The 20,419-nt window shown below is 37.9% G+C and overlaps 1 protein-coding gene across 2 annotated transcripts in view; it reads left to right on the top strand.

Moving 5' to 3' along the window:
• LOC126475299 (peptidyl-prolyl cis-trans isomerase E) overlaps window positions 1–10,989 on the top strand; it is a 79,416-nt gene extending 68,427 nt beyond the window's left edge. The window contains exons 6-7 of one of the 2 annotated variants that reach the window (XM_050103062.1): window positions 1,876–1,942; window positions 10,448–10,989. In XM_050103062.1, the coding sequence (XP_049959019.1) occupies window positions 1,876–1,942; window positions 10,448–10,516 (136 nt within the window). In that variant the 3' untranslated portion in view covers window positions 10,517–10,989. The remainder of the gene's footprint in view (window positions 1–1,875; window positions 1,943–10,447) is intronic. The other variant, XM_050103063.1, reaches the window with a different exon arrangement.
• Window positions 10,990–20,419: the final 9,430 nt, after the last annotated feature.

Genomic DNA, 20,419 nt, shown 5'->3' with positions numbered 1-20,419 from the left:
ACCGTCATCGAACCCATCGTTCTACCATTCCTAGACCGGCAAGGGAACTTGCTGTTCCAACAGGACAATGCACGTCCGCATGTATCCCGTGCCACCCAACGTGCTCTAGAAGGTGTAAGTCAACTAGCCTGGCCAGCAAGATCTCCGGATCTGTCCCCCATTGAGCATGTATGGGACTGGATGAAGCGTTGTCTCACGCGGTCTGCACGTCCAGCACGAACGCTGGTCCAACTGAGGCGCCAGGTGGAAATGGCATGGCAAGCCGTTCCACAGGACTACATCCAGCATCTCTACAATCGTCTCCATGGGAGAATAGCAGCCTGCATTGCTGCGAAAGGTGGATATACACTGTACTAGTGCCGACATTGTGCATGCTCTGTTGCCTGTGTCTATGTGCCTGTGGTTCTGTCAGTGTGATCATGTGATGTATCTGACCCCAGGAATGTGTCAATAAAGTTTCCCCTTCCTGGGACAATGAATTCACGGTGTTCTTATTTCAATTTCCAGGAGTGTATTTTCATTCTGTACACTCCCAGATGTCCTTGATCTGCTTACTGACTTAAATTAAGACCAAAACTTGGGATTTTTGTCAGTTTGGTAGATAGAATTTTTCTTTAGAACTCATTGAATACTTCACACATAGTCCTCCTCAAATTCATTTCGGCTTCATTCAATTTTGTTTGATTTAGTAGTGGCCTGGTGTACCTGGGTACCCACCCATTGGCCACCAACCTGCTATGGACTTCTGTGAACATACATTGATGCATATCACATTTTCTCTTCTTCCATCTTTCCTTTCCATTTTAGTGTTTCCTGTATGGTTTCCTCCATTATTTCATTAGAGTGTCAGGGGTCTCCAAGGCATGGGCAGCTCTGTGGCATTTCCTCCTCACACTAGGTATGCCCACTTTTGTGTGTGTGTGTATATATATATATATATATAGAGGGAAACATTCCACGTGGGAAAAATTATATATATAAAACAAAGATGAGGTGACTTACCGAATGAAAGCGCTGGCAGGTCGATAGACACACAAACATACACACAAAATTCAAGCTTTCGCAACAAACTGTTGCCTCATCAGGAAAGAGGGAAGGAGAGGGAAAGACGAAATGATGTGGGTTTTAAGGGAGAGGGTAAGGAGTCATTCCAATCCCGGGAGCAGAAAGACTTACCGTAGGGGGAAAAAAGGACAGGTATACACTCGCGCACACACACACATATCCATCCACACATACAGACACAAGCTGGAATTTGGCTTGTGTCTGTATGTGTGGATGGATATGTGTGTGTGTGTGTGCGCGAGTGTATACCTGTCCTTTTTTCCCCCTAAGGTAAGTCTTTCTGCTCCCGGGATTGGAATGACTCCTTACCCTCTCCCTTAAAACCCACATCCTTTCGTCTTTCCCTCTCCTTCCCTCTTTCCTGATGAGGCAACAGTTTGTTGCGAAAGCTTGAATTTTGTGTGTATGTTTGTGTTTGTTTGTGTGTCTATCGACCTGCCAGCGCTTTCGTTCGGTAAGTCACCTCATCTTTGTTTTTATATATATATATCTGTGTGTGTGTGTGTGTGTGTGTGTGTGTGTGTGTGTGTGTGTGTGTGTGTGTGTGTGTAATAGAGAGAGAGAGAGAGAGAGTTAAAGTGAAATAAAATAAAGTATAATTGTACAAAAGTGTAGCTATAAGTTCAGTCATGTTCATGTTAATGTGCCTGTTACTACTTACACCTCAGCTATGTGATTAGTGGCTACCTTTATTCCTTTCATCATTTGTATTTCACTCAGGACTTTCTAGCAGGCTTACCTTATTTATGATATCCTATAGTCAAGCACTCGATCTGTTGCAACTAGCTAATTTTGTTTCCCTTCTTACAGGCTAGATGGGAAGCATGTTGTATTTGGCCATGTTATTAGTGGTCTAGATGTCCTAAAGAAAATGGAGGTAATGATGTATTTTCATAAGTAATAATGTAGTTGTAGTCGGGTTGCAAAAAGGACACCCCTGACCCATGACACTTCATGCATGAGGACCCGATTGTGTGGAGGGGACAGACTAGCACCATTTTGAGCTCTGGAATTTGTAAACATTGCCACAGTGATGGTGTCAGGTTGCCACCACTATGCTCAAAGTTGCATGTGGTGCCATGCTTTCTTAGCGGCCGCAAAGCTTTTGTTTGATTTTCATCATTTATTATGGATTGTGTGTTTCATTTCGGTTCGTGTTAAAAGTGCATTTTACAGTGTCATGAATTTCAAACGTTTGTGATACAGCCTTTTCCTCCAGCTGTAGGAAAGTAGGCAGGGGTACTACCTTAAAGAGCAAATCTTTTGAGCTTGCATATAACGTATGACACTGTTTTTAGGAAGAAAGGGATAACAGGGGGTCATTTATACCATTGTCAAAAGTCGTTGAATGAATATCTGCTGCTCTGAAAACCGGAACAACTGGAACAACTTACTTTAAAGTAACAAAAAAGAAGTGTGCTGGAGATCTACAGGTGCCAATTGCTTCTATTTTGACTCCAATGAAAACCAGAGTGCATTCTACTAAAATGACAATTCACAACATACTTGTATATGTAAGTATTAACATGGAAAGATTATCCAACCTGGAAGAAGCTGCTTTGCTGGCTATTAGATAGTGACTTGTTTTTCAGAGAAAAAACAAATCTTTTAGGTGTACTGAGGGAGTAGGGTTTTGATGGAAACTTTTTCTAGATGAAGAGTTCTGCTTGAACAAGAGGATTTTGTCATCTGGAGATGCCATTTTTTGAGGGAAGTGTCTTAAGTGTAAACCCAACTAAATCATTTGATTCTACAAAATGTGGGTGAATGATGGTCATTCCAAACCCACTGTATCATCATGACACAACATATCATTGCCCTTTTAATGGAATAGAACTCGTATGGTCTCAGAAAAAATTAAGTGTTGCACACAGAAATAAATTAAAAGATGTAGGATTTTTAGTGCATGAGGCAATGTGCAGTATTATGCCCAACAATGTGGTACATCGTTGAAGAGGCATGGCAGTGAGAAGGTACACTGGAAGAAAGGGGTGAAGAGTTAATAATAAGATTAGGGGATGATAGCAGCAGCAGCAAGGGAGAAAATAGTGACAGTGATATAGGAAAAATGGATAATGACGACACACTCCTTGAAGGCTGTACGGTCAACCTTCTTCCCTAAACTTCCCTAAAATGCAGATAGAAATCAGAGCCAGTTTAAGGCCGAAGTGATGCAATAATACTGTGCAATAATGCTGTGATATGTGGTTTATTCATCTCATTACGTACAATTTTCAAATCATTTGATTTGATGTACAGGAGACATGTCAAGGTTTACAAAAGAAACTTTTTTCACCTTTTTAAGAGAACTACAAAAGTTTACATTATATTTTAGATTTCTAAGTTACAGCTACACATGTAGATAAAATAATACATGTAATACAATCCCTGTGTTCAGATTGTGAAGCTGTCGTCAATGAATTCATCGACAGAATAATAACGCTTTTCCACCAGAAGAGTAAAGAGCAATCTTTTCAGTGAACCAATCTCCATTTTAAATATATTACTGCCTTTTATTTTATTGAAAATTTTTAACCCCATATACTCTGGCATTTGGGTATAAAGTTTGAAACGATGTGTTGGAAGTTTGAAGGTATCTCTGTGGCGAGTGCTGTAGTTGTGCTCAAAACGGAAAGTGTCTAGTGTATGTTGATTTGTATATAGGAATACCACCATCTCATATATGTAAAGTGAGGGGATAGATAGTATTTTTAAATTTTTTAACAGTGGTCGACAGGATTCTCATTTTTTTGCAACACACATGTTTCTAATTACTTTCTTTTGTAATACTAGGAGCCTAGTGACATTTGCTGAATTTCCCCAGAAGATTATGCCATAACGAATAACTGACTCAAAGTAGCAGTGATAAACTATCTTTCTGGTATCCATGTTTGTGGCACCTGACAAAACACATATTGCAAATGCTAAGTTGTTCAGTTTATTTGCTAAGTAATCTATGTGTACCTTCCAATTTAAATTTTTGTCAAGATTTAGGCCTAAGAACTTCACGTGGTTTGCTTCTGTGATATCCTGATCATTGCACGTTATCTTTATTTCACTCCTTTCTACTGATTTAGCTTCAAATTGCATCATTTTGGTTTTAGTTACATTTAGTTTTAGTCCATTTTGATAGAACCAAGATTCAAGTTTTTCTAAAGTATTTTTGGCTTTTTCTGGAATATTTTCAATTAGAACTGATGTATCATCAGCAAATAAGACTGAATGAACATCAATAGCAAGTGGTAGGTCATTTACGTAAAAAAGAAACAGATAGGGACCCAATATCGAACCTTGTGGGACTCCTTGGGGAACTGTTTTCCAGTCTGATGAATAATTGGTTCCATTTGAAGTTAAAATTACTCTTTGTTTCCACCTGACAGGTAAGAGCTAACCATTTTAAAGCAGTGTCTCTGATTCCAAAAATCTGTAATTTGCGGAAGAGTAATGCTTGGTTCACTGAATCAAAAGCTTTAGTTAGATCACAGAATATACCCGTGACCTTTCTACCTTTATCTAACGTGGAGCATATTTTTTGGATAAACTCATTTATAGCGTTCACAGTGCTTTTACCCTTTTGGAATCCGAACTGGTTTTTAAAAACTATATCATTTACAGTAAGAAAGTTATTAATTTGTTTTGCTGCAATCTTTCCAAACACTTTAGAGAAGACTGGCAAGAGAGAGAGAGAGGGCGGTAATTCCCCATATCTTCTGTCGATCCTTTCTTGAATAGAGGTTTGATCTCACCATATTTCAATACATCTGGAAAGCATCCCTGTTCAAAAGATTGATTTATAATAGTTGACAGCGGTTTAGAAATAATATCGTACACATACTCGATTACAGATGCTGTTATTTCATCCCACCCATGTGAGGTTTTGATTTTTAGAGACAATATTTCCTTTTCCACATCCCTTTGGGTGATTTTTTCAAATTGTTTAAAAGATGTGTTCTGGCTGTTTTCCAAATTTGTGATGCCCTGATAGAATGTCATATCCACATCCGATCTTACTACATTTAGGAAGAATTCATGAAACAACTTGACATCTGAACAGGATTTACTATAATTTCATTTTCATGACTAATTTTCAAAATCTCATGAATTTTTACTTTGGCTCCTAATTCAGACTGAACAACTGACCACACTGATTTTGTCTTATTTCTGTGTTCTCGTATGAATTTATTATTTGCCATTTTTTTTAGCTGCCGCTTCAACTTTCCTAAATAAAGCTTTATACTGTTTGACATACATAACAAAATCCGGATTTCTGTTTGATTTTAACTCATTGTGGAGCTCTCACTTTCTGGCACTAGAGATTTTTATTCCTGTTGTAATCCATTTGAGTTTACCATTAACTTTCTTTTGCTTATATCTGCGAGGAAATGATTCATTAAATACCTCTAAGAGACAATTTAAGAATTTGTCATAGTTTATCGAGCTTGAACTACTGTAGTCTACAGGCCAGCTTATTATACTTAATTTACTGTGGAATAAATCCATTTTACTTTTACTGAGATCCCTTTTTATACACACTTCTGGAGGCTTTATGTTATTTGCTTTTGGGAGCTCAATAAACAGAGCTGAGTGATCTGAAATACCCAAGTCTGAGCAGTATTTGTGCTTATTTCCACTGTCAAATTTATAGTTAGTAATAATATTATCAATGCAGGTCACTGATCTGCTGTTTTCTCTAGTGCTTTCAGAAAAATTTAGCTTGAAACCAGATTTCTGAATTAAGTCACGAAATTTTGTGGAATCATTGCTTTCAGCTAAGACATTTAAGTTGAAGTCTGCTGCTATAACAACTTTTTTCTTACTTTCTTTCTGGAGTTTTTCCAGGAGGCATTCGAATTTGGCTAAAAACACTTTTGTTACCACACATCCAGGAATTCTGTAGATTGCTATAACCAGTGTATTCAGATCACTTAGTTCTACAGAGCAACTTTCAAACACGTTCTCTTCATTTAAATTAAAACTATCTCTTACTGTATAACTTACAGAACAATTGACAAGAATGCAGGAGCCTCCACGAGATTTGCTTATTCTACAAAAGCTAGCAGCTACCTTAAAATTATTAATACTATTTAGTACTTTTATACTATCTTCTGTTAACCAGTGTTCATTTAGGCACATTATTTTAATATTTACAGATTCTGAAAGCAGTTCGTCGATTTTTGAGAATTTACGATTTGGTAGTTCTGCCCCTAAGCCATTTATGTTCCAGTGCATCAATAGATCATTTTTGCTTTTAGCTATTTCACGTGCATCCTTTGTTTGGTACCTAAACTTTTTATTTTCAGTTTGAGTTTTTTCTTTGTCACCTCTATCAGAATGAATTAGTTTCCCTTGCTTCTTAGGATTTTACACACGTCTATGAACATTTTACTAAGGTTCACAGAGCCTAATCTATTCAAGTGCAGGCCGTCTTTTCCCAGACACTTGCAGTTTAAGAATTTCTTTGGGTCAATGAATACTGCACCGGGTCTGTTGCACTGTTTCCTAATGCCCGTATTTATCCTGTTGATGTAAGTATCACTTACCGATCTTCGATGAATAATTCCACTAATTACCAGCCTGGATGTTGGGTATACAGTTTTCGCCGATCTAATCAGATTCCGTGTTCCATTCACGATTTCTTCCTCACTGTTACTGCGGATGGAGTTTGTGCCCACGTGGATTAAGACACCTCTGTAATCGTCGGTACTTAAAGTTTTGTTACCAGTTTCGCCCGTATTTCTTCTCGTGGACAATACATTCTTAAAATGTGTTTGTTGAGTTGATGCGATCGGATTCCAGGTCGAACATCGACCTTGCAGTGATTCAGAATGCTGAACGATAAAGACGCTGTGCTGTGATAATTGTTCTACTTTTTTGCAAGCAGAAAGAAAGGTGGATGAAAAACTGATACAAGGAGCGTCAAAGATCGCTCATGAAAACTTGTTGAAAGAATTGATGATGGGGCAAAAACAAATCTGTAGCTTGTGGTATGTTGATGATCCAACATCGCAGTTCCGTAAAATCAATGCTTACCTCATATGTTATATTACTACTGACAATCCTTTTGAAGACTTGAAATTTACAAGTGCAGTTTCAACTCACAGTATTTGAGATGTAGTTATGGAAACATATCCTGCAATAATACATGCACTAGACAGTTATATTCAGATAAGTAATGTATACATAGAGATAAATATGTGTATATACTTTTATTCATAGCTTTGCTCCAATTAAATTTCTTAAAAGCATCTTCCTTCTTGGCCATTTTCTATTTTCTGGACAACAAATCATGTCATTCATCATTCTTAAGACTTCTATTTTTGTACTCATCTGCCCTAACATCCCACAGTGCCAGCAATGATTTATACATTTCAGTGTACTTGAATAATAATACTCTTTCATCTTGTTTTGGACCCATTTTCCACACCACAACAACAACAACGACAAACACATTCTTACCTAACCTCATTGGTCTGTGTAGCACACAATAGACTGTCGAGGATATTGTCAACACAATATATGGTTCAAATGGCTCTGAGCTCTATGGGACTTAACATCTATGGTCATCAGTCCCCTAGAACTTAGAACTACTTAAAGCTAACTAACTTAAGGACATCACACAACACCCAGTCATCACGAGGCAGAGAAAATCCCTGACCCCGCCAGGAATCGAACCCAGGAACCCGGGTGTGGGAAGCAAGAACGCTACCGAACGACCACGAGCTGCGGACACACAATATATGGTTGTCTGGGTTAAACATAGAATAATATAAAATGCATTAACTTGAGAAGTAATTGAGATATTTATTGATATATTTCTTCAAGTATGGTAACTCATTATGTTTCTTTACACACCTAATACACATCGGTATGCACACTGTTAGTTGTGCGATAGACATGTGATCTGTATTCCACTTCTCCCCAAGCGATTTACAGCATTGCATGTGTAACATTTGTGATAGCTGCATGAATATGATGGGGCAACCTTTTATGGATGACATCATGTGCTGTCGAACGAGATAACTTAAACTATCTATTTGCTTATTGGATTGACTTTTGAGGGCTCCACTGGAAGGATGTACAGAATAACTCAACAGTAGCATCTGGAACTCCACATTTGGCTTGGTGGCCCAGCGTTGAAAGTAAACTTCCAGTTTCCTCGAAGCTGCTTTTCCCATTTCTTGATTGTTACGTCGGTGGAAACATTATCAGTCAGTCACAGTCCATACTTGCACTGGAATTTATGTTGTACTAGTGTAACAGACTTTGGTTTCTTGAGAGAAATCATGGCGAACACCTTCTGCTGTGGAGTCCACATGGCTACTGAAGCGTATTTATACAATTGAAGCAGTTAAGCGCATGCCTGCATGGTACCAACTACTGCATTCAAACACAAAAAACATTTTGAGTTACCACACTTATAGAAGCAAACTGCCAATAAATACCTCAGTTAAGTTATTACATTTTATATTATCATATGTTTAACCCAGACATCCTGGATTTCCAAAGCTTTTGGTATTCTCAGTATTACTGCACAACTTTTCAATCTCATGCCTAGCAAGTCAAGATTATTGCTTATCTAGGAAATCTTGTCAATATAATTGACTGTCTTGGGGAGGGGGGGGGGGGGGGGAGGCGGCGATTATTGTTCTGTACTTGACATATCTCAATTAAGTGGCCCCTAGACAGTTGATAATGCGGACAATATTTTCCAGATGCACAATAATACTAAGCATCCAGGAGTGAAAGTGAGATGTGATTGTAGAATAATGGTGAGGGCATCAGAAACTTTGGAAATATATTGCACTTCCTGGAAATACTGTGCTGTCTGTGGGCAGTATTGATGATATCATTGCAACATTGCTGGCTACACAGACCAGGGTTAGGTTAGGTTTGTTGTTGTGTGGAAAATGAATTCAAAGCAAGTTAAATGAGTATTATTATTAGAGTGCATCGAAATGTGCAAATCACTGCTGGTGTAGTGGGATGTTAGGGCAGATAGTCCAAAAACAGAAGTCTTAAGAATGATGAATCATATGATTTGTTGAAACTTCCTGGAAGATTAAAAACTGTGTGCCGGACCGAGACTCAAACTCGGGACCTTTGCCTTTCGTGGGCAAGTGCTATACCAACTGAGCTACCCAACCATGACTCACGCCCTGTCCTCCCAGCTTTACTTCCGCCAGTGTCTCGTCTCCTACTTTCCAAACTTCACAGAAGCTCTCCTGCGAACCTTGCAGAACTAGCACTCCTGGAAGAAAGGATGTTTCCGTAAGTTTCTCAAATACTTTGAATTGAAACTGTACTTATAAATTTCAGGTCGTTGGAAGAATTGTCAGTAGCAAGGTAGCATAATAGATATGCGCTGATTTGGTGGAACTACAACTGTTGCTGCATTTTATGTTTTTTGATGATGGGAACATGGGAGGGGGTCAGGCAGGAACCTATGTATGTGGAGAATCATTTCTAGTTATGTATCAAATGTTGGACCATCAACACACAAAATGTTAATATAATCCCTCTGGATCTGAAAGGAATGCTCGCATGTGTGTCCGCATGAATACTCATGCCATGAAGTTGTGGTGACATCTCTGTGTGTTCTTCTTAAATGTGTATATTTCTTTGTGACTCTTATACTACCATTGCACCATACTGGCCTACTGGTATGACTTTATCAAGGCCTTTGAAGGTTTACCTGATTTGACAGATGCTTCAGCCTAGCACAGATCCATTTTATGCTTCTTTTTTAAAAAAAAGAGAGAAAAAAATGTTGTAAAAGGAAAATTTTAAGATAATCTGAAGACACCCCACATCGATGAAACACATTGTTAATGAAAGAATAAATGGCAACCAAGACTGCTCTTAATTCAAATCTTCCATAGTTTCTTTCAGGGCAGCTTCTCATTGCTGTGCTCCTTCAAAGATGTGCTTTAGTAGTAGGCTTTTGGAGTACAAAACTGAGAGGGGTTTCAAAGTGACTGGTTTGTATACAGTGCCTATCACAATTAGTTGTGAAATCTAACAAGAGTGTAGGAGGAAAATGGGTTAGAGGGCCACGAAATGAGTAGCTGTTTGTGTGGAAAAATGTTCTCAGTCCAGCCCTGTAAGAAATGCATTAAAATACTGAAACTTTGTAATTTTTATCTTGACATATTTCCAAGACTTTTTAATTGTGAAGAGTGTCTGTTTTGATCACACAAGGTTATTAATACCTGTGAGGGTCGTTCCTTCTGCAGCTCGACTGTAGTTTTAAGAATTAAGGAAGATTTTTAGTATTACATTGTTACACAACTGTTTGAGAGATTAAAATATTTCTGCTTAAATATTCTTTGGTGCTTATATGTATTTGCTTGGAATGTAATCAATTTCTTTCATTTTTTTCTAGAAATGTGGGACAAAAGCGGGCACACCAACAGAAAAAGTGACAATTGCAGCATGTGGGGAACTTGTTTAATTTTATCTACAGTTCTATGTATGGGGACATCCACCGCATGAACATGTGTCCCTTGAAATCTGCTGGGCAGTACAAATTAATTATAATTGTGCAACTGTGAACATTTTTAAAACTGTCACCACTGTGAAGCAACTGTGTCTGTACATTGGAATGTTACCTTCTAATTTTTATGAGATTACTAGAAAATAGAAGAAACATTGCTATTGAGAAGAAGAAGAAAACACACACACACACACACACACACACACACACACACACACTGTGATACTCACTGTTGTTGGAGATGTGCCTTGTATATACAGTGAAATTATTAGCCTATCTTTTATTTTGGAGCAAACTGATTGGAGCAAACTGATTTTGTAGCCGTTTTTTGAAATTGTTGTTAATGTCATTGATTTTTACATCATAGGTTCTTATCATATTTGAAGTGGTGTAGAAGTATTGATGTTTACATAAAATTCTTGCAGTACAAATATCAGTTTAGTTACTGACTGATTTTTTTAAATTTATTTACATGTCAAGTTCTGTAGGACCAAGTTGAGGAGCAAATCTCCAAGGTCATGGAACATGTGAGTACAAAAAATTACTAAATAAATGTAATAACATATAAAATTAAAATGTTTATGAACCCGAAAAAAGTCAATCCATAAGTTTAAGTAAACACAATCAACAATACAACAAGAATCAGTTTAATTTTTCAAGGAACTCCTCGACAGAATAGAAAGAGTGAGCCATGAGGAAACTCTTCAGTTTCGATTTGAAAGCGTGTGGATTACTGCTGAGATGTTCGAATTCGAGTGGTATCTTATTGAAAATTGATGCTGCAGTATACTGCACACCTTTCTGCACAACAGTTACGGAAGTCTGATCCAAATGGAGGTTTGATTTCTGCTGAGTATTAACTGAAAGACAGCTGCTTATTCTTGGGAATAAGCTAATATTGTTAACAAGAAATGACAGAAGGAATATATATATTGGGAGGCCAATGTCAAAATATCCAGACTCGTGAACAGGAGTCGACAAGAGGTTCGTGAACTTACACCACTTATTGTCTGAACGGCCCATTTCTGAGCCAAAAATATCCTTTTAGAGTGGGAAGAGTTACCCCAAAATATAATACCATATGACATAAGGGAGAGCATAAGGGAACAATTGACAGGAATGGTGGAAAGAAGTACAGTAGAAGAAGAATGGGTAGCTCTGAGGGATGAAGGAGTGAAGGCAGCAGAGGATCAAGTAGGTAAAAAGACGAGGTCTAGTAGAACTCCTTGGGTAACAGAAGACATATTGAACTTAATTGATGAAAGGAGAAAATATAAAACTTCAGTAAATGAAGCAGGCAAAAAGAAATACAGACGTCTCAAAAATGAGATCGAAAGGAAGTGCAAAATGGCTAAGCAGGGATGGCTAGAGGACAAATGTAAGGATGTAGAGGCTTATCTCACTAGGGGTAAGACAAATACTGCCTACAGGAAAATTAAAGAGACCTTTGGAGAAAAGAGAACGACTAGTATGAATATCAAAAGCTCAGATGGAAACCCAGTTCTAAGCAAAGAAGGGAAAGCAGAAAGGTGGAAGGAGTATATAGAGGGTCTATACAAGGGCGATGTACTTGAGGACAATATTATGGAAATGGAAGATGATGTAGATGAAGATGAAATGGGAGATATGATACTGCGTGAAGAGTTTGACAGAGCACTGAAAGGCCTGAGTCGAAACAAGGCCCCGGGAGTAGACAACATTCAATTAGAACTACTGATGGCCTTGGGAGAGCCAGTCCTGACAATACTCTGCCATCTGGTGAGCAAGATGTATGAGACAGGCGAAATTCCCTCAGACCTCAAGAAGAATATAATAATTCCAATCCCAAAGAAAGCAGGTGTTGACTGATGTGAAAATTACCGAACTATCAGTTTAATAAGTCACAGCTGCAAAATACTAACGCAAATTCTTTACAGACGAATGAAAAAACTAGTAGAAGCCGACCTTGGGGAAGATCAGTTTGGATTCCGTAGAAATATTGGAACACGGGAGGCAATACTGACCTTACAACTTGTTTCACAAAGCACGTAGCATCCAGCGTACATTGGTCTATCGATTATTCGTATGACTTTGAAAAGTGTCCCTGTCGGTTTAACATTGTTGAACACATTCTAAGTTGATTTCTGAATGAATCATAAGTTGATTTCTGAATGCATGCATAGTGTATGTGATGTCCCTGTCAGTGGAATCCTCGTCACTTCTAGAAATAAACTTTCCTGCAGACAAAAAGGGGTATATGAGCTGAGCAGAGTATAGCCGAACGAAAGATAGCCAACCACTGTCTGATTGTGTGGTTGATAGGGTTTGCGAATGATGAGCGTTGTTATGATTACCAGCGAAATCCATAGATTCGGACTACCAGAGTGCGAATAAACGACTAACGGAAATAATAGGTAAGAAAGATTACGTATTATCTTCTCGATGTATCCAAGAAAATGAAATTTTGACAGAAAATTTTTGGCCAGATTGCTATACTAGCAAGGGCCAGTTACGCAGTCTCCGGCTAGCAACCGCTTTAAGGTCTATTCTGGAAGTAGCGCGGAAAACGCGTTGTACGAACACGTAACAATGCCTAACCGGAGAATAATCGCGGGATAACTAAACTGGTGATTCTGGCAGAGTTAGTGAAGTTAACCGGCGAATAACCTTTGACATTGGCAGGAATAGGTACAGAATTAGTGATGACAACATTGTTTGTTAGAACGAGGAAGGAGAAGAAACGGGGAAATCACACAAATTATGGAAGAATAAGACGATTCCAAATTTCTATAAAAATTTCGCACTATTCCTTTTCAATCTCATGCTTGAGAAACCAGAGTGTATGAATGAAGTGTAAAACTGTTTCCTAATGTAAAGCTTTTTGCTTGTAGTAGGCCTAAAAGGCTTTTGATATTGATACTTCATGAATTATATTCTGCCGTATTATAAAAATGACCATTTCTGCCAAAACAGTTTTGTTTATTTGGTGTGTGTTACAATTGCTGCCATATTATAAAGGCATATTTTGTTTTATCTCGCAGTCAGTGACAAACTATAGGTAATCAGGTCGAGAAACCACACCAGTCTTTGGCCTATTTGTGATTACAGCTTTTTCAGTATTAGACAACGATGTTTCGATTTTTCAAGTAGCAAAACGTTTGACGAACTTTGGTGAGGTAACAGATCCTTTCGCAGAAAGAAAAGCACACCATGTACAGCTGTAACAAGATTAGAGAGAAAAAAATTCTAGGAGCTAAGGATTGAAGCAATGTGTACTGTCTTGCTTGTCTCTTCTATTTACTGGCTTTATGTATCCTATACTTAATTGTATGTCACACAAAGCAGCAAGCTGTTAGCTAATAGGGAATAAAGAGTGCAAATTTTCTGAAGAGTTTTTTTTTAAAAAAAGAAAAAAGAGGGCCATGATGTCAAACTGGAAGCAGGAGAGGCACCATATGACATTTTAATTTCCGCTGTCCTGAATATAGTTTGATTGTATCCAGTACAAAATATACACATTTCAATTCCACAGATCGAAATACAGTGACGTGCGATAGAAGAATGCTGTGTGAAGACATGTGGCGTTGCACTTTGGCACACTTAAGATCAGATAACATGTCTTACAATTCCTCGGACATGTATGTTTTATGTATCAGAGTCTTCAGAAAGATGTGCGCTACAAAATGAACGTATTTTTGAAAATTCGATTTTTTTTTTTTTTAAATTTTTGACGTCCTATCTCAAACGCTCGAGGACGCCACTATCTACTGTTGCCCCTGTTCAGAAATATCGTAGATACGGGTCTGATGCGCAGAGCAGTCTGAGTTGTAATAGGGAAGCGGGTAGTCTCCATGTGACCCGTGTTTGCATTTAGTGATTTTGCTGTTTCCTCTTTGTCTACTGCACTCACATCAAATGAAAACAAAATTGAATGTTTTGGCTGGGAGCTATCATGTGAATTAAAATACATTCACATAATTACGGAAGGCTAAAATACGTTATTAGTTTCAGATTTTATTTTATTTCCATCTTTCTGGCAGTCAAGCATTATTTGCCACGCAGAACAATGAATTTATCGGTTTGCTGAAGAAATTTTCTTTTATCAATCTTTTCTGCAGAGGCAGTCAATATATTTGAATCAAAGGGTTTAATTTCAAACTATTGGCTAGTTTCAACTGTTCGGTGCATTTCAAGTGTACCTTTTCATCTTCTAGCACGTATGGAATTATGCCATAACAAAGTGCCAGACATGTACTGGTACCAAAGGAAATTTACATCCCGAAACCACATTGAAAAGCTTAACATCAGGTCGATGCCTACTTCACTGGGAATCTGGGACGCATTTAAAAATCAGCTCTTTGATGACGAGCCTCTTAGAAGAATTTATAGCCCAGAAGATCACACTTTTATGTCGTTATTAAAAAAATTTACTGGCACATTTGTGTGATATATCTTAAATGTAATACGTGCATAAAAGACCAACATTAATATGTGAAAACTTAGCTTCTCTTGGACCGTATTGGCCTTAGAGACCAATATTGTATGTGAAAGCTTTGTTTTTCTTGTAGTAACATTATATATAAATTTAAACCATTAACTTTTCCTGTTCGTGTGTTTGCGCTACTTAACAGGGATGTTGCTATTGGCTGACTACACCATGTGTCCGAAGCTCCGAATATCCGTTGTCATTGGCGGGCGAGATCACGTGACATGAGCTATGACTGGCTTACAAATACACATCCCAATCTCGATTTCAATGCTTTGGAAAGTAACATGCGGTGTTTGGTGGAATTCAAATTTATACTTTCGTAATATGAAAATATGCAGCGTACATGTTACTACACATCAAACATCTTTCCAAAAGGTGTTTCGCTTTCTAAAATGCCGGAAAATTCTACGCCCATGTATAAAACCATAACCATTCAAAGGATTGATAAGTTATACAGTTCTGCGAGAAAATATACTGTCAATTAACAGGGAAAAACTATGTTTCAACCCGGGAGAAAGTGTGGTTTTAACCGGGAAAGCCGGGAATTCTTTTTCCTTGTCCACGTATACACCCTGTATTTGAAACCAAGCCAATGTTGCACACAATATCCTTTACTACCAAGTAAACAGAAATATTTTAGAGTTACCTGTAATACTAGAAGGCATATCATTTATATAAAAAGGGAACAGGAGTGGTCCTAACACTGATACCTGGGGCACGTCCCCCCACCCCCCACCCGACCATACCCCACTCAGACCCCACATCATAGCCATTCTCAACATTGTGAATAATGACCTTTTGCCATCTGTTGCTAAAGTAAGAGGTGAACCAATTGTGTGCTAGTCCCCGTATTCTGTAATGGTCCAACTTCTGGAGGAATATTTTGTGATCAACACAATCAAATGTCTTAGTTAAATCAAAAAATATGCCTAGCATTCGAAATCTTCTGTTTAACCCATCCAGTACCTCACAGAGAAAAGAGAATATAGCATATTCAGTTGTTAAATAACTTCTAAAGCCGAACCGTACATTTGATAGTAAATTGTGTGATATAAAATGATCAATTACTCTTACATACTCAGTCTTTTCAATAACTTTAGCAAACACTGATGATGGCATAGAAATAGGTCTAAAATTGTCTACGTTATCCCTTTCTCCCTTTTTATAAAGTGGCTTTACTACTGAGTACTTTAATCATTCAGGAAACTGACCATTCCTGAAGGAAAAATTACAAGTATGGCTAAATACAGGGCTAACATGTGCAGCACAGTACTTTTAATATTCTGCTAGGCACTCCATCATATCCATGAGAGTCCTTAGTCTTCAGAGATTCAATCTCCCCCTTGTCTGTATCACAGAGGGGTATTTCAGGAAGGCATTTGCCTAAGAAGTTATTTGATTCCCTGCAGAAAGTAAATTTTCATTTAATTCGCCAGCTATGCTCAGAAAATGATTGTTAAATTCTGTACATATATCTGATTTATCAGTAACAGAAATATTCTTACTATGAACGGACTTTGTATCGTTGACCTTGTGCTGCTGACCAGACACTTCCTTCTCAAATGACTGTATGGTTTTAATTTTATCCTGTGAATTAGCTGTTCTGTTTGCATACCACATTCTCTTTGTCTTCCTAATAACATTTTTGAGCGCCTCACAATACTGTTTGTAATGGGCTACTGTAGCTTCATTGTAACTACTTCTAACATTTTGCTATAATTCCCGCTTTGTTCTACATGATATGCTTATACCTTATCAGCCATCTGGGCTCCTTATTACTGCTACTACCCTGTTTAGAATGTTCTAATGGAAAGCAACTCTCAAAGAGCATGAGAAATGTGTTAAGGAAAGTATTATTTTTGTCATCTATGTAATCGGCACTATAAACATCCTGCCACTCTTGTTCCTTGACAAGGTTTAAAAAAACACTATTGCAGTTGGATTAACTTTCCTACGTAGTTTGTAATTATATGTGACATTCTTTTGCATACAAAAGACTTTTAGTGTTAAAAATTGTGCATCATGGTCTCAAAGGCCATTCACCCTTTTACTAACAGGATTCCCATCTAGTAATGAAGAATGAATAAAAGTATTGTCTATGGCTGTGCTACTGTTTCCCTGCACCCTAGTTGGAAAAAACACAGTCTGCATCATATATAAGATTAGGAGATCTACCAACACCCTTTTCCTTGCACCATCATATAGAAAATTTATATTGAAGTCACCACATATAACTAATTTCTGGTACTTCCTACAAAATGAATCAAGAACTCTCTCTAGCTTGCACAGAAATGCTCTGAAGGCAGATTTAGGGGACCTATAAACAACAACAACAACAGTTGGAAGTTTAGTTTTACTAAATGCAACTGCCCGTGCATGACATTCAAATGTCTGTTCAATACAGTGCTATGATACGTCTTTGGACTCAAATGGAATACTGTTTTTTACATACATAGCCACTCCCCCACCCCACAAGAAACTCCTTGAAAAACAGCCAGCTAATCTGTATCCTGGTAAAGGAAGCTTCAGAATTGTCAAATTATTTAAGTGGTGCTCCGATATACCAATAATCAACACCTATAAGCAGTTCACTAACTTTATCTCTAATGCCTCGTATATTTTGATGAAATATGCTAATTTCTTCTCTACTTGGAAACATAACTTCCTCTGAAGGTGAGCCTTTAGTTAGAGGGACTTACTTTAAGCAGGTATACCTATCAGCTGACTTCAGTCTAAAAAAAAGTGCAGCTCTAACCCCAACTACTACAGGAATTTTTCCATGCGTGGTCCCACCACCACCCACTACACTGTCTTCTATAAGCTCTACCAGCCTTCCTTTCCCATACCTATTGAGGGGCAGGCCATGCCTAGTGAAACCCAATCAACTGATGACCCAACTGGCACCACTGAAATGTGATGTTTGCCCTCTGCCATCAGCACCCTCTCCAGCCCCATGTTAATGCACCCAAGGGCCACATTAAGGCCGATAATGGCACTGAAACAGTTGCACAAAATGCACATTAGTGCCACCAGTTTGAGTAGCTATCTTTACCAGGTCACCACATACATCATATTCCCCATCCCTATCAAGACTGTTCCCTGCTCCACCCACTATCCCTACCTGATCCTCCTTCATAAAATTCCTACGTAACTCCCCTATACTGTCAGTCACCTGAGCCAATCCTACACTAGGCCTCACAATGCTGGTGACCTGGTACTCACTCCCCAACACTTTCTCCAACTTCTGGCGCACACCTCTAACGTGTGAACTACCTAGCAGCAGAACCTTCTTCTTTCTGTTAGACTTTGAAACTGACCTAGGCCTCCTAACTGCTGCATGTTTCCTACATCTACAGCTACAAGAGGCTCCTCTCCACTCAACTCTGACAGTTGGTCAGATCTATTGCATATACGCAAAGTATAACTCTCTGAATATCTCCTCCTCCTCCTCCTCCTCCTCCTCCTCGCTGCCTTCTTGCCAACTGCCAGTCCCCATACCCCACCACCCTTCACCCTCCTCGACCTATCTAGTTCCTCCTTTGCACGTTGTAACTGCACCTGAAGGGCACAGATCTTCTGCTCCTGTTTCTCTATCAACTTATTTCTACTGCAGATTCTGCATTCCCAGGAGAGGATCTTGCTAGAATCCGCACGGGCTTCCCCATTGCATTCCCCCCAGTGAAAATACTTTGAACAAATCCCACACCGTAATCCTCTACTCACAAATCTACGACAGAGCCCACACTTCTCACTCATGGTAAAATTTTACAGTTACTGAAAAAAAAATTATATGTCTACATTACCTAGGTTCAGTTGCACCAGTAGAACTATTTATAGAACTAACAATAGTGGCCTATAAATTCTCTGTCTACTAAGAAAGCAACTACTTGTATTAATACTACTACACCACAACTAATACCAATACCAATAAAACTTAACAAAATTATTAGCTAAAACCAAAAATTCAAGCAGCCACTGGAACACTCAATCAAGTTAAAACACTGAATGAAAACTTTACTGAAGTATTTCACTAGAAACAATAGGAAATGTCAGCTGGGAACTAAAGCATGAAGTTTACTAAACAACTTCAACGCACAGAAAACTCTAAAAATCACAGTAAGTGAATGTTTCCAAAAGTTTATTAAATCATTATTTCGCCACAAACAGCACGAAACACCACTGAAAACTATTAAATTTAGTAACCGTATAACAGTGCACATATAACTTTGTCAGTACTTAGTTTTATAACCACTACAGCTGCAACTACACACTGCAAAATGTAAACACTACATGTGTAAGCATGTTTTATAACTTTGGTAAGGTTAAATTAAATGATACTGTTCAGAGAAGCATTGAAAATACAGAGCAAGCCTCATAGGAATTTATGACAAAGCAAGCTGGGATAATTTTAATTCCCCTCTTGTTTTGCCATCTGCCTCCTTAAAATTCATTTTTTCATTTTGACTTAATTAACATTAACATACGTGAGTATAAGCTGTAGTTTCATAAAAGAGAAAGACTGCCCTTAGTTTTTAAAGAATGTAACACCAGGTCTAGTTTTGTGCTTAGTTTTATAAATGATTTTCTAATTTATTTTGACTATTCCTAAATAGTATCTTTTGTTACAGGGTGAAATCAGTGGTTGTTTCGGAACTTAAATTCTATTGTTGATGTATAAGCAAATATATAAATTCTGTACTAATTATAAACATTTGGAAGACAAAATGCTAGTATTCTCAAAGTATTTATTTGGCTCTATTTGAAAGCATGTTAGCAAAGCCAGCCCTTCATAAATTCCAAAGTAATCAACAGTTTTGTCAAAAATATTGTTTGCGTAACTATATTTGCTAATTTCATGATTTAAACAAATAATTCAGGCTAAGCCTTGTAGTAGAAGAAACTGCTAAAAAGACACAATTTTTCAATGTATTCAGTTAATTTAATGATTTAAGTTTTAATTGTAATTTCTGTGAATTAAATTTTGAACAATCTGTAGTTTCAGCACCTATTATTGTGATGATATATAAGGTTCCAATTTTTGGTCACGAGACAGTTAGTCCATGCCTGAGTTTCAGACGAGCAACCTGTGCTGGTTAGAACAACAACAATGCTTCAAATTAACTGTGGAACAACTGTTAAACAATTAGGCCATGTGTAAAAACAGTGACAGTGTCTGCTCCAAATGTGGCTGATTATTCTTAAGAACTGTGAACTTCGTGGTTAGTTTTTACCGCTCGTAGCTGTTCAACAGTAAACTATCGTAGCAGTATGTGGAGTTCCACCTGCAAACTATTAATGAGGCTTATAGAAAGTTTAAACAATAGTGCACAGGCCATATAACTTCGTATTATTCTAGGGTTGTGAACAGTGAAATTAAAGTACTATGAAACACA

The sequence above is a fragment of the Schistocerca serialis genome, chromosome 4, assembly GCF_023864345.2.
Source record: "Schistocerca serialis cubense isolate TAMUIC-IGC-003099 chromosome 4, iqSchSeri2.2, whole genome shotgun sequence".
Classification (NCBI taxonomy): Eukaryota; Metazoa; Arthropoda; class Insecta; order Orthoptera; family Acrididae; genus Schistocerca; species Schistocerca serialis.
The sequence above is the reverse complement of the archived record's forward strand: the minus strand, read 5'-3'. Positions and strand labels throughout refer to the sequence as shown.